The sequence below is a fragment of the Chenopodium album genome, chromosome 19, assembly GCF_948465745.1.
Source record: "Chenopodium album chromosome 19, dcCheAlbu1.1, whole genome shotgun sequence".
In the NCBI taxonomy this organism is placed as follows: domain Eukaryota; kingdom Viridiplantae; phylum Streptophyta; class Magnoliopsida; order Caryophyllales; family Amaranthaceae; genus Chenopodium; species Chenopodium album.
Window position 1 is genome coordinate 20,938,991 of NC_137852.1, and position 16,015 is coordinate 20,955,005.

General features: G+C 34.0%; 1 protein-coding gene across 1 annotated transcript; it reads left to right on the forward strand.

Annotated features, from left to right (window-relative positions):
• The first annotated feature begins 4,941 nt into the window (after positions 1-4,941).
• Positions 4,942-7,809, forward strand: LOC145594172 (WAT1-related protein At2g39510-like). The gene is made up of 7 exons (XM_081650506.1): positions 4,942-5,135; positions 5,248-5,310; positions 5,580-5,696; positions 5,809-6,043; positions 6,740-6,898; positions 7,052-7,203; positions 7,626-7,809. Exons 1-7 carry the CDS (start codon positions 4,942-4,944, stop codon positions 7,807-7,809), a joined length of 1,104 nt encoding a protein of 367 aa, XP_081506632.1.
• The last annotated feature ends 8,206 nt before the right edge of the window (positions 7,810-16,015 follow it).

The window sequence follows — 16,015 nt, forward strand, 5'->3', positions numbered from 1 at the left end:
ATTATTAAATAAACTAATATAAAAAATATATACGTATTTAATTATCAAAGATAAATAAAATTGAATAAGTTTGCATAATACATTGTGTTGAATAAAGTATCTTAGCAAATTAAGATGAAAATATATCCATATGTATGTGTATCGTATGGGTACAAATCTAAAATTTTCATTTTTTTAAGGGTTAATATAGAGGATAAAATAGAAATAATAATCCCAACTGTCTTTAATTTTGGTAGAATAATCTCAACTTTGGATTATATTGGAATAATCCAAACTTTGGGGGTTGTTGGTTTTCTTCAATCCCAAAAACCGGTGACCGGTGGAATGGGTAATTTTTTTTATTTTTATTAAAAAAGTGACATGTGTCACAATTTAATTGGTTAAAAATAATTTAAAAGAAAAAAAAAACAGCAAAACCCTTGAGCTGGCCACCTGCCACGACTCCGGCCAGCCACTCTATGACGCCGGCTGGCCGTCCAACGAACAACGCCGATTTTCCTATCCCCTCTCCACCGTCGTCAACACTCTCCCCTCCTCCCGCCGGCCAATTGGCCCCAGCCACGACCTCTCTTCATTTTCTCTCTCCCTTAATTGCCTCCAACCACTCCGGCAACTCCATTACTCAAGTAGCTCGAGAACTCCCTTTAAACCCCTCCCCTACTCCCGAAAACATCTAACCCACCCCTGAAACCTCCGCTTTCGTTGATGGGTTATTGGGTTTTGGCTGGAATTTGTGAACTTGGGGTTTCGCGCAGTGGCTGCAAGTTTGGGGAAACAGTGGTTACGTGGGGGAATGGGAGGGGGTTTCGGGAGGGGGAAAACGACGATGCAATGGGTGGGAGAGACGTGGCAGTCCGGCGAAGGGAGGGTCGGCAGGCTGGGCTGTGGTGGTGGAGGTTAGGGTGGACCAGTAGGGGAAGGGGAACCTGGCTGAATTCTGATTTTTTTTATTTTTTTATTTTTTTTAGACCAATCAGGACTTGACACGTGTCGAGTGACCTAATATAATAGGTCATTGACTTTTGTTGACCGGTTAGGGATTGAAGAAAAAAAAGACCCCCCAAAGTTCGGATTATTCCAGTATAATCCAAAGTTGGGATTATTCTACTAAAATTGATGAAAGTTGGGATTATTATTTCTAATTTTTCCTAATATAAAACCTCATAGTCCATTAATTTCTTTCATTTTATTTATTAAGTCTTTTGCATCATGATATTGACATCTTTGGCATGGATATAAATTAAAATTCTAGATATTTTATTTTCATTAAAATTATATAATTAGTACTCGTAATAATTTTGGTGCATAATTATTGCAGTATAATACAATAATTATAAAATTTTGTAAAACCGTGCATTGCATGGGACTTAGGCACCGTTTTCTTCACCTTAATTTTGCTGAACTGAAATTATTTTTATTGAACTGAAATTATTTTTGCCGAACTTAAATTATTTTTGCTGAATTGAAATTATTTTTATTGATTTTCTATTATAATTCTTCTTTAATAAAATTGAATTTTACTGAACTGAACTTATTTTTACTGATCTGAAATTATTTTTATTGAACTGAAATTAATATTACTGAATTGAACTAATTTTTACTGAAGTGAAATTATTTTTACTCAATATTATTTTTTTTTAAGGTGAAGAGGATAGGGCCTTAAACTATTTTAATAATAAAGCAAAAGCTAACGAGTGTTCAATTCCCTGGGCGTTAGATAAGAGAACTAATTGTGGAAATATTATTTTGCCATGAATCTCGAACTTTATACTATTTTAAATAATACGGAGTATTTTAACCCCTTAACACAAATTCTTATATGTGGTTAGCCACATGATGGTGTGGTCACTTTACATAATCACATATAAGGTAATTAATTAAGTAATAGGGGTCACGATGATGAGCAAATAGAGTTACCTTAATGCATATGTAGGTTACTTAAATGAGAAAAAGGGGTTACACTCTTAAATAAGTGGAATAATTTTTTTTTTTTAAACAAAAAAATAGGGGTTATTCGAATGAACAAATGAGGTTACTTATTTCTAAATTATTTGCTTTTACTGGTATAATGAATTTGGGTTACTTTTATGGACCACATGGGGGTACTCTTATAAAAAAATGAGGTTACTCGTATATGTAAATGAAGATTACTCTTATAAACTAATGTGGTCACACCGTGTGGCTAGCCACATACATGACTTATCACTTAATTATCGAACGCCCCGGGACGCTTGTTAGTAAGATCCAAAATAATAATAGTGGGACAAAGCCCATGTTCATTAGCTAATAAAGAGCGACACATATCAGGTAGACAAGATACTTTTATTCTCTTAATCCTTATATTCTTGAGATATTTTTCTTATAATTTTGTTTCCATTTGTTTGAAATACTTTAATTTCATACATGATACATGGCATAGGCTTATTATTATTCATATCTTTTCACTTCAAAACACTACCCATTAACTACAATAATAATAATAATAATAATAATAATAATAATAATAATAATAATAATAAATTACTTTTCCACCCACTAAATATTAATTTAAAAAATCCACTAATACTTACTGTAATTTTTATTATATTTTTTTAAAGAAAACACTGTTGAAGAATAAATCTCTCGAGTGTCACCACATGCATGTAAGTGTCCCACATTGGTTGAAGATGAGAGAGTAAATTACTTTATAAGGCTAAGGGGCTACTCCTCCAATTGCCATATGGTTTTGGGATGGAACCTCCTTTGGACTTATGAGGTGGACTCTCTCTCTTGGTTTGCGGATGTGGCCCAGGCCCGCGTTTAACATTGTATAAATGCAGGCCCACGATTTGGGACCTTTAATGACTTGAGTATATTGTCAGGCCCATGGTTTGGGACCTTTAATGGCATTATGTATTCAGGGTCAAGTTGAATTGGATCAAGTGATCCTTGAGTAAAAAAAAAATGACCTTACATGTGAGGGGGAGTGTTGAAAAATAAACCTCTCAAGTGTCACCACATATAAGTGTCCCACATTGGTTGAAGATGAGAGAGTAAATTACTTTATAAGGCTAAGGGGCTACTCCTTCTATTGCCATATGGTTTTGGGATGGAACCTCCTTTGGACTTATGAAGTGGACTCTCTCTCTTAGTTTGCGGGTGTGGCCCAGGCCCGTGTTTAACAAACAACCCCCTAGTATTAGCCTCTTAGTACTTTTATATCATACCATGAATAATAGTCGATGAATTTGCTAAAATCTTGTGCCTACGTAAACAAGGATAACGATGAGAATACTTCATTATTAGCAGACGATATAGGTAAATTTCTTCAAATCAAGTAGTTTAGACCGATCTCTTGTCCCATTTTTCTAGTGAACACACGAATATTGTATTGCAAAGCAACCTTTATGGAACATTAGAGTGACAGTTTCCGTTTTTTATGAGACGGTTTCATGCTTAACTTTGATACATAGAATTTGAAATAAAAGACTATTATAACAAATTAAGAGTCCACTTAATAATTTGGTAAGAGATCAGTTATTTCTAGTTGGATAGATATTTAATTATTAATTATACACATCAACGAACCAACTCACATGATTATTACACATTTACACTCTTCTTTATACTCAATTGAAGTTTACGTGAAACAACTTCTTAAATAATTTGTTGAAGCTAAGGTAAGATTCTAAATTGAACAATGCATTAAAATCATAAAGGTTGAAGCATATGAATTTTATTTCTTTTAAAGGACAATTTAAGCTTATAGTTGCCTATAAAACTCTCTCATCTATTTATGTGTCTACATTTTTCCGAAAGAAAGTGCAAAAATATGCACAATATATTATTTGATAATTGATAGGTAGCTATATTAGGAAAGCATAACCAAATGTTGTCAAAATATCAATGTAACTAATTGCTATGTTTGATTCCGTCTTATTCAAGGATTCTAAGCATACTAATTTCCGTTTCATTTTCTGTTAAATTGTCTATGAAAGCTACTATTCCATGTAGTCGATGCTGATTCAACATGCATGTTTTCAGGAGTCCATGCATCATGCATGTACTAGATTAATATCTTTGGTCTATAAATAACACGTCACGTTTCTACTTTAGATCTTTCAAAAGTTATAGGTGTCATTTCAAATTAGATTAATATCTTCGGTCTATAAATAACAAGCTACATTTCTACTTTAGATCTTTCAAAAGTTATAGGTGTCATTTCAAATTAAGTAATTTGATTGAATATTAATATTTTCCGTATATCTGTTGATTCTCTTAGGTAAAATTTCAAAGTATAACTATATGAGTTTGTATGGTAGATTTACATAAAACTAATATGCATGTAATATTACTCAATTAACCATGATAATTTAACTCTAATCCTTAAGATAATATAGTTTCGACTTTTTGGAAAAAACAAACCTTAAGAAAAAAGAATTAACAAACTTAAAGTTGATTATGTTGTAACTTGTGGGTAAGCAATTAAGCATTATACGGTATATGCACAAATAAAAATAATTAATGTGTTAGTGGGGTGACTCAATTCCCTTTATAAAGTGATCAAGTTCAATGATTTTATTAATTTTATTATCTCTTTTTTTTATTTAATACGTCAAATTTCTAGCTCATAATTCCACTAAATCATCATTATTCCTCTTGTTTTTCGTTTATAACGTTTTTTTCAACCAAAAAACACAAACATTAAAATAAAATGGTGGGAACTCGATAAGTAGTTAATTAAATAGATAATCTTCAATTAAATTAGTGGAATCCCTCGGATTCGAAAACTTGAAGCCGTGTAATATTTTTCTTAGAATTTCATATTTTCATGCACCCAAACTTTAAAGTACCTATATTATAAATAGGTGCATATTTTGCATGGCTTAATGCCATTTACCAAATAGTTGTTGAAATCACTAAGGAGAGAAAAGAGAAAAAAAAAATAGTGATTTCACTACAATGGCATCTATGGCAAAGATTTGGAGTCGAGCTAGACCGTACTTGGCCGTCATCTTTATGCAATTTGGGATCGCCGGGCTAGCTATAATAGCTAAGTCTGCCCTTAACCATGGAATGAGTAATTACTCGTTCGTTGTTTATAGGCAAGCTGTGGCTGCCATTGTCTTATCTCCTTTCGCCTTTGTACTCGAAAGGTATGTACGTGACTATGTACCATATTGTCGTGTGACACCTATTTCTAACACTATATTACACCATGCTAGAAGAAAGAGTTGTAACTTATTGCTTGTGTGATTTTTTATGCAGGAAGGTAAGGCCGCAAATGACCCTCTCCATTTTCATCAAGATACTAGGTCTTGGTTTGCTAGAGTAAGTATTTCTATACACTATTTAATAAATAAAAATCGATCATGAAGTATTTCAATTATTTCATGGTCATAATAATATTGTGCAACGAAGCTCTTTTGTACGTGGAGCAATCAACTAAGTAAGTACTCCCTCTGTTTCCTAACTTTCTCGTTAGAGAATAAGGAAGTACCCAAAATTTAAAAAGTAGTTGAAAACATATGGTCACTAAATAGAATTCCCTAGTGTACGTATATGTAATGTATTAATTAAATCGGAATATTTTGGTGCAGGCCAGTAATCGATCAGAACCTCTACTACGCGGGGATGAAATACACAACAGCTACCTTTGTTAGTGCATTAAGCAACACCGTCCCAGCCCTAACGTTTCTACTAGCTTGGATTTTTAGGTACTAACACGATCATCACATAACACGTACATTAAAATTAAATTTTGTACGTACGTAAGTTGTTCCATTTTCTATGCACGATATTATTAATCAGAATGCATATTTTGATTAGGCTCGAAGTAGTGAATAAGAAACTTCCGAGCTTAGCGAAGGTGGGTGGAACGATAGTGACGATTGGAGGTGCAACAATAATGACTCTTGTAAAAGGTCCAGGGCTTAATATGCCATGGAGTAACGGAAGTTACAATCATCATGTTGTTAAGACTGTTTATCATCAAAATCCTATCAAGGGTGCAATTATGATCACTACTGGTTGTATGGGTTGGGCAGGCTTTGTTATTCTACAAGTAAGCATCCATTATTTGTACTTCATGTATTATAATCACAATCACAAATCTACCATAAGGATCACTAACAATCTTAATTATGAAACTGATTGGATTTCTTTTAACTCAAAATAAATCCGATTTAGGTTATATTCACAGACCTACCATAAGACAAACTTATAAGATTTTATTAAAAATTTAATTTTGGATATATGTTAACTCAAAAAAAATTCCAATTTCACGCCAAAAAAAAAAAAAAAAAAAAAAAAGGAAAAAAAAAAGGTTTTTAGTTAGTAGTTTTGAACATGTTTAATCAAGCTATAAGTTATAAAGAACATCCTCTTTAAAAAAAAAAAAAAAAAAAAAAAAAAAAAAAAAAAAAAAAAAAAAAAAAAAAAAAAAGGTTTTTAGTTGGTAGTTTTGAACATGTTTAATCAAGCTACAAGTTATAAAGAACATCTTCTTTCAAAAAAAAAAAAAAAAAAAAAAAAAAAAAAAAAAGGCTATGAAGAACATCCTCATTTTTCACTACGAGTACTAAACTTAGGATTATACGCAGTAGAAAAGGAACGGCATATATTGCATGTGGTTTTTTTAAAATTGATTTTAATTTTTATGCACTATTTTAGGGAATTATGTATATCACATATATTTCATGTGGGTTTTTATATGTTACGTCACAAATTCTCACATGGGTTATTGGTTGTTTTGGGTTAGGCAATAACATTAAAATCATACCCAGCAGAGATGTCCCTAACGGCATTAATGTGTTTTGCGGGCGCAATAGAAGGTACTATTGTAGCATTTGTTGCCGAACGAAACACTTCCATTTGGGCGCTTGATTGGGATTCTAAGTTGTTTGCCTATATCTACAGTGTACGTAACACTTTATATTACGTACATATGGTTTATATTTAATTGTCACGATGATAGCATTATTTAAACTAGTAATGTAACAGCTATATCTAGTCCGAGTACATATTCAAGGCACTGAAATGATCAAGTGTTTGCAATTTTATAAATTTTCAGGGGGTTATTTGTTCAGGAATTGGATTTTATTTACAAGGGAAAATAATGAAGGAAAAAGGACCGGTTTTTGTGACCGCTTTTAATCCTTTAAGCATGGTTATCGTAGCCTTCCTTGGCTCCTTTGTTCTAGCTGAACAACTTACTTTGGGAAGGTATTGGTTTTTTATTTTTATTTTTATCTCAATTTCTATAATTATTTTTTTTTAAGTAAAACAAACAAAAGTTAATGGATTTTGTGCCATCAAAACGATTTTGTTTTGGAAAAGCATACAAGATAAAACAAATATAGAATATTATAACTATGTCATCAATCATATGACAAATCTCATTTTAGGATATCCTAGTACATATACACTTCACTTTTTATTATTACCAAATTAAACTATTAACGTTTCTATAATGCTCTTAATAATTGTGATATTTTAGTTCAATCTATCATTGCCAAAAAAAAAAAAAAAAAAAAAAAAACTAAAAAGTAAACCAAAATTTATTTAAAACATATTTCTATGTCCTTTATTAAGAGATATCTCAATTATTTCTTGTATTCATTCTTTTAAAAATGTTGTTATTGCAGGATATTCGGAGCAATTGTAATAGTTATGGGTTTATACATAGTGATATGGGGGAAAAGCAAAGATGAAAAAGAGCAAATTTTACCAATTATTGAATCACCAGACTCAACACTAAGCACAATTACAGAAGATGCAAATGTTGGTAATGATCTCGGTGTCATTAAAGAGACTCCTAATGAAGCTTAGAAGATGATTAAGAATAAATTTCGCGGCATGACACCATAATTTTTGTGTATTTTTCCCTTTCTTTATATGTTTGGTATACTTAAATTTTTCGTATTTGTCAGGATATGTGTAACGCCCCTAGTGATAAAAATTTTGTCAATCCATATTAAAACTAAACTTGTTTGCTCACATTCTTAATTACTAACTGAATGATATGCAACTCCATGTCTCCAGTATATACACTCGGGTACACTTTGCTTTAGTTGCACTCAGAGTATTTTTATAATTGACTGTATCTCGATCTCATAGATAATCTTGTGACATTTAATTACGTTATTTATTCTCTAAGTAGATATACTCATTTCTTTATTTCACGTTATCACCCATATCATTGTCTATTTGTCTTCCACCCTTTATCATCGGTTTCTAGGGATTTCTTCCTTCTTCTACAAAGTTGTTTGGCTTGAAAATGACAACACGGAAATTGAGCGTTTTTTGGCACGCAAAAACAAGACAATATTAGTAAATTTTTTTGCCAATTTGAATTTAAATTGGACTCTTAAGTATCACAATGACTTCCAAAACCTTAACAGGGCAATATTTTGACTCGAAAATTGAAAAGTTAAATATTGGAAACATCACGCGCCTTCCACGTGTCGATCAACGCCATATTCCGATTGTCAACTCCCATTTTCCAACCACAAGGTCGTTTCTTACAGCAAAACTCGCTTATATGGTCTTTTGTGTAGGAACTAAAGAGAGGGATAAAAACTGATAATTCGATATATTCACACACACTGATTCACGGAAAATACAAAAGATATATATAGGCCTAATACTAACAAATTGATAACTTAAACTCCTAAATAATAGGAACTCATACTCCACTAATGGCTAAACCATTATCCACTAACAAAGTACTAACAAACTCCTAAACTTAAGCCACTACATACTGCACTCCCACGTACTACAAAGCATATTGAGATAATGATAAAATAAGCATACCACTAACTCTTCAACTAACCTAAACACTAGCAACTAAAACGTTTGAATCATTAATCCAACATTTTGGTACCACTTTAAATTTAACATAAAAGTGTGACGAGATAAGCAATTGTATTACTTTGTATAAAATTACAGCCTATATATATGCAAGCTATGGACTAATTAAGTACATAAGATATTACATAATAAATTACAGCTAATCAAGTGGAGTGATTTAAGGAATATAACTACCTAAATCAAAGATATCAGTTACACAAAACTACGAAGCTAATTTGATGCTATTTCCCATAAATATCTTTATTAGTCAAAGATATGATTCAGAATAATATCAAGATAGTTTCTTGATATTATTCTCTACATGCCCCCGCAAGACCGTCGGCGGGTCAGTGAGTCCAATCTTGGTGAGTAGCAAGTCGAGCCGCGGTCTTGAAAGTGGTTTAGTGAGGAAGTCAGCTAGTTGATCACCAGTTGGTACATGTGTAACACGCAAAGAACCTGTTTGAACCTGTTCTCGAATAAAATAGAAGTCGAGAGCCAAATGCTTCATCTTGGAGTGAAAGACCGGATTTGCACTTAAGTGAGTGGCACTTAGATTGTCACAGTATATAACTGGAGTATTATTTATAAGAATGCCCATCTCAGTGAGTAGGTTTTGAACCCACATGATTTCAGCAGTGGTGGAAGCAACTGCTCTATACTCTGCTTCGGTGGATGATCGAGCTAAGGACCTTTGCTTTTTGGAGCACCAAGTTATGGGAGTACGACCATTGAGGTAGCGCATTAGGCGTTTGAGTGCCGACCAATGCTCCGTCGTTGGTCGATTCATAAATTGAGATAGTTTATTAACAGCAAAGGCAACATCCGGCCTAGTTAGGGTGAGGTATTGGAGACTACCAACAGCAGCTCTATAATCTTTAGGCTCATCAAGAGTAGTACCCGAGTTGGCAGTCAATGTATGAGTGATGACAATGGGGGTGGGTGTTGGCTTAGATTCAAGCATTCCCATCTTTTCAAGGAGATCAATGATATACCTCTGTTGGTTTAAAAATAAACCATTTGATGTGGGTATGACTTCAACACCAAGAAAGTAGGACAATTGACCCAAGTCCTTCAAAGAAAACCTGCTTGCCAAAGTCTTGATAAACATGTCAAGATTAGTTGCACTTGGACCAGTAATAATAATGTTGTCAACATAAACAATGAGATAAATAGGACTGGTAGTACGATGCAAAATAAATAGAGAGGTGTCAGAGACACATCTCTTAAAACCCAATCCAAGTAAAAAATTGGCAAGCTCGGTATACCATGCCCGTGGAGCTTGCTTTAAACCGTAAATGGCCTTCTTTAATTTGCAAACATGAGTAGAAAATTTAGAGTCAATGAATCCGGGTGGTTGTGACATGTACACTTCTTCTTGCAATGTACCTTGTAAAAAAGCATTATTAATGTCAAGTTGACGAAGGTTCCAACCTTGTGAGACCGCAAGACTAAGAAGAGTGCGTATTGTTGCCGGTTTTACAACCGGGCTAAAGGTCTCCGTGTAGTCAATACCAGACCTTTGTTGAAAGCCTTTGGCTACTAACCGAGCCTTGTAGCGCTCAATTGCACCAGTTTGTGTGTATTTGATCCGAAATACCCACTTGCATTTAACAATGTTGCGGGCAAGTTCCGGAGGCACCAAATCCCAAGTTTCAAGTTTGTAAATTGATGCAATTTCCTCCTCCATTGCCTTCTTCCACAATGGGTCTCTAAGTGCTTGAGAAGTTGTTTTGGGTATTACGGGTTTTCCTTTTACGGAGGTTGAATTAACATACTTTGGGTTTGGCTTGTGAATATTATTTTTAGATCGAGTTATGATACCCGATGGAGGTTGAGGTTGGTGGAGGATATTGGTTGGTGCAGTAGGCTGTTCTGACTCTTGTGTATTAGAATGAGATGATTCTTCTTCAGAGGAAGAGGAGGGTGGAGATGTAGGTTGTTGAGTAGTAGTGGGTTGTGGCATAGAAATGGATTGTGATGATGAGGGTGTAGTGGTAGAATTAGAGTCTGATGTGGATGAGAGTAATGGAGTTGTAGGTGGGCCCGAAGTGGTAGGTAATGAGGAATTTTGTGGTAATGTGTTAGGCGGTAGGAATTTGCGTGGGATTAGTGGGAATGATGGGAATAGTAAGTGAGCACCAAGTGTTCGTATTAGGAATGGGCTCTAAAGTAGTTTGTGCACATAACCGAGTATATGGAAAATCAGTTTCGACAAATCGAACATGACGAGAAGTGTATACTCGATTAGAAATGGGATCTAGACAATGATATGCACTTTGAGTTTTAGAGTACCCAATAAAAATGCAAGGCTTGGATTTAGACTCTAATTTGTGTTTAGTGTATGGTTTAAGCCATGGATAACACAAACAACCGAAACTCTTTAATTTGAGATAATTAGGTAAATCTCCAAATAAGCTGTGGTATGGAGATTTGTTTGACAAAGTAGGAGTTGGAAGCCAGTTAATAAGATAAGATGCCGTGGTAAAGGCATAAGACCAAAAGGTAAGTGGCAATTGAGCATAGGACAAAAGAGAGAGTCCGGTTTCTACAATATGGCGATGACGACGCTCGGCAAAACCATTATGTTCAGGTGTGTGAGGAGGGGAAGTGAGATGAGATACTCCAGCTATGGTTAAGAATGTGTGTAATGCTTCATATTCTCCCCCATTATCAGAGTATAAGATTTTGATAGACCTATCAAAAAACTTTTCAATTAAGGCTTTGAATCTTATGAAAACTGGTTTTGTGTCTGATTTGTTTTTTAGAGGATAAAACCAAATGTACTTGGTATAGTGATCAATAAATACAACATAGTATTTGAAATTATCAAGGGAATAAACTGGTGAAGTCCATAAATCAGTGTAAATTATGTCCAGAGGAGCATGAGAATGTAAAGTAGATTTGTTGAAAGGAAGCTTGTGACTCTTGTTACATTGGCATGCATCACAATTAAAAGAAAAAGAACTAGCAGGGACATCAAGCTTATAATCTGAGACAAGACTCTTGAAAATAGCTAATGAAGGATGACCAAGTTTATGATGCCAATCTATTGCATGAGTTTTAGTAGTAGATAATGCTAGGATGTTTGAAGAAGATGATAATTCATAAACCCCTTGTGTAATTGGACCTTTGATAAGATGTGCCCCCGTGAGACTATCCTTAATTAAGAAGGAATTGGAAGAGAACTCAATAGCAAGATTGTTGTCAGAACATAATTGGGAAACAGAAATAATATTACGGGTCATAGTGGGTGCACATAAGACATTCAATAAATGAATAGATTTTGAAGAAATAGAGAGAGTAAGAGAACCAGTATGAGTGATCGGAACGCCAGTGCCATTGCTAATGACAATCTCCTCGGATCCTACATAAGGATGTAGGGAGGCTAAGTTTGACATGTTGTAGGTGACATGGTGACTAGCACCTGTGTCAAGGAGCCAAGTTGTGTGAGGTGTAGCATTTTCGATTGTTGTAATGTGAGCGTGGGGTGTTGTAGTATGAGTTGGGGCAGACATAGTAGTATGTCTCATTTGCGTTTGAAGGCTTATAACAAGAGGATGTGGAGGTACAACAATGTTGTTAGATAAAGCCATGAAGGGGTTGTTTTGGCAGGAAAAAAAAAATTTGAGGTTTGGATTAAACCTGCTCTGATACCATGTTAGAGGACCAACTCAACCAAAAGCTTAAGCTGATGGTTGAGGCCCAGGAATATGTTTTATACTCTATCACGCCCCCTCACACGAGAGCCCGTTGGGCTAGAAGTGTGGATGCAGCATGGGCCCTCCACATACCCTGCGCTTAATATTCCACTTAAAAGTGGGGGGTGAATGAGATTCGAACCTGTGACCTTTGTATCACGCTGGCTCCGATACCATGTGACGAGATAAGCAATTGAATTACTTTGTATAAAATTACAGCCTATATATATGCAAGCTATGGACTAATTAAGTACATAAGATATTACATAATAAATTATAGCTAATCAAGTGGAGTGATTTAAGGAATATAACTACCTAAATCAAAGACATCAGTTACACAAAACTACGAAGCTAATTTGATGCTTTTTCCCATAAATATCTTAATTAGTCAAAGATATGATTCAGAATAATATCAAGATAGTTTCTTGATATTTTTCTCTACAAAAAGGTCATTCTCACAAGAAAGTGCTTTCTGACTATTTTTTCATAATTTAATTAGGAAAGTCACGATTATCTCTTTTATATAAACCATGGCAAAGGGTTGTGGTGTCTCGGACTCTCGGCCTTGTGAAGACTAAAATGCCTCTCTTCCTTTATTTATATATATATATTATATATATAGTATATATACATATGTATATATATACACATATGTATATATATGTATGTATATATATATATATATATATATATATATATATATATATATATATATATATATATATATATATATATATATATATATATATATATATATATATATATGTATATATATGTATATACATATGTATATATATATATATACACATATGTATATGTATATACATACACATATGTATATACATACACATATATATATACATACACACACACATATATATATATATATATATATATATATATATATATATATATATATATATATACACATATTTATATATATAGAGAATAAAGATAATTTTTTTAAAAAAAAAAATCAATTAATTACTTAAATTAGGTGCTAAAACAAATATATTATAATATTACTTTATTCATTGATAAATTGTTTAAGGCTCAAAGCTTGAGTCTTTCTCATTCATCTCAAATCATATATAGAGTACATAGCTTCCAAGAATACAAAAGATAATAACACAAGATATTCTTGTGAATCAAAGCGTACAATTAAGGAAACTATAATATATGATAAATATAAAAGATATTCCCCTAATCTTTCCTAACACCCCCCCCCCCCTCAAGTTAGAGCGGGTGGACTGAAGACGCCCAACTTGTGAAGGACATGTTCAAATTGTGATTTGCCCAATGCTTTGGTGAAGATATCAACCAGTTGGGCATGAGTGGGAACATACACTACTAAAATTCGGCCAATTTTAAAGCGGTCGTAGATTTGCGGCCGTATTTAGAGCAATCGCAGATTTGCGACCGTTTTTGGGTTATGAAAAGGTCGCAAATGTATTTAAATAATTATCAAAAATAAAATACATGTCAAAAATATTTCAAAATAAAATAATTGTTGTTGCGACCGTTAGTAGCAGTCGCCAAATGCTAAAATTGCGACGGTCGCAAAAGTACGACCGCTAATATCGTTTCTGTTGGATTTTTTGGCAGAATATTTTGTTCGAATTTGTTGGTTTAATTGTTGTGGGATTATTTATTTTGGGTATAATTATTGGGTTGAATTTTTACGTGATTTTTTGTTTGATTTTTGTTAATATTACAACGTATGTTTGATTTTCGTTTCAATTTTTAGGTTGAATCTTGTTAATTTTATTTCGGGTTTGATTGTTTTGTTGATTATGGTTTGATAATTGTTTTATTTTCGATTTTGTGGTTTATTACTTCGAATTGTCTGTTTTTTTTTTATTAATTCGAATTTCCATGTTTTAATTTGAATTTTCATGTTTTAATCATTCAAATTTTGTCTGTTTTTTTCGTTTGAATTTTTGTTTTGATTTTTTGGTTTCTTTTTTTTAGTTTGATTTTATCTGTGTTTTGGGTTGATTTTTGCTGGTTTTCATGGTGGCTGGGGTTTTTGTGGTGGCTGGTTGGGGTTTTCGTGGTGATTGGGTGGTGTTTTAAGGTGTGCAGTGTGGTGGGTAAAGGTGGTTGGCTGGGAAGGGGCAGTGGGTAAAGGTGGCTTAGGTGTGAGAAGTGGTGGGGGGCGTGGCTGTAAAGAAGAGGGGTGGTGCGTAATTTCTTTTTTTTTAAAACTTTTAGCAACGGCCAAAAGCAGTCGCTAATTTCCAAAATTGCAACCGCTTCATTTACCGGTCGCAATTATTAATATTTGCAACCGTTTCCCTTGCGGTCGTTGAAAATAACAAAAACGGTCGCAATAAATCTGCGACCGTCACACAGTCGTAATAATTTGTTTTTGCGACCAAGGAAATAACGACCTCCCCTTTAAGACCGTTGACGGTCGCAATTATGAATTGCGACTGTTTTTGCTATTTTCTGCGACCATTAGAGGCGGTCGCAAATACCTTAATTTTTAGTAGTGATAAGAGGGTTCAATGAGACCATCTGTGATTGCATCCCGAACAATGTGACATTCAACTTTAATATGCTTTGTTCGTTCGTGAAATATCGGGTTCTTTGCAATGTGCATTGCAGACTGACTATCACAAAATAGTCTTAAAGCTTTGGGATGATGTACACGTAAGCTCAAAAGAAGACCCTTCAACCACTTTAATTCACAAGTTATGGCTGACATGGAGCGATACTCTACTTCTGACGAACTTGTAGCAACAGTTGGTTGCTTTTTGGTCTTCCGTGAAATAGGAGAACAGCCTAGAAATATCAGCCACCTCATCAAAGATCTGCGTGTTAAGGGACATGCGGCCAAGTCCGAATCACACCAACCCTGTAGAGTGAGTTCACTATCAGATCGTAACAAAATGCCTTGACTTGAAGTGCTTTTCAGATATCTAACAACTCATAGAGCTGCTTCTAGTGTTTTGTTTTTGGTTCCCACATAAACTGAGATAAAATATGGACCGAACAGGCTAAATCCGGCCTAGTTACTTCAAGATAGATCAACCTACTGACAAGTCTGCTATAGGATTTAGGATCAGATAGTGTGGGACCACTTGCTAGACCAAGCTTGTGATTTTGTACCATAGGAAAATCAGCAGGCTTGGAACCTAACAATCCTGCCTCTGAAATAATGTCAAGAGTATATTTTTTCTGACACAAAAAAAAAACCAGAAGAGCTACGAGCAAACTCTATGCCAAAAAACTATTTCAGAGTACCAAGATCTTTCATATGAAAATAGTCACTAAGATATGTCTTGAATGCCTTTAAACTAGCGGAATTATCCCTAGAGATAATGAGATCATCAACATACACAAGCACATTAATTTGTGTGCCACGGTTAGTGTAAGTAAACAAATAATAATCAGAGTATGACTGCAAGAAACCATATGCTTTCAAAGTAGAAGTAAATTTGGAAAACCAACATCGAAGGGCCTGTTTCAGGCCATATAAG

Coding starts and splice junctions, on each gene's coding strand:
- LOC145594172 (XM_081650506.1), top strand. CDS start 4,942: ATGGCATCTATGGCAAAGATTTGGAGTCGAGCTAGACCGTACTTGGCC. Junction 6,044..6,739: donor CAGGCTTTGTTATTCTACAA/GTAAGCATCCAT, acceptor GTTTTGGGTTAG/GCAATAACATTAAAATCATA. Junction 7,204..7,625: donor GAACAACTTACTTTGGGAAG/GTATTGGTTTTT, acceptor TTGTTATTGCAG/GATATTCGGAGCAATTGTAA.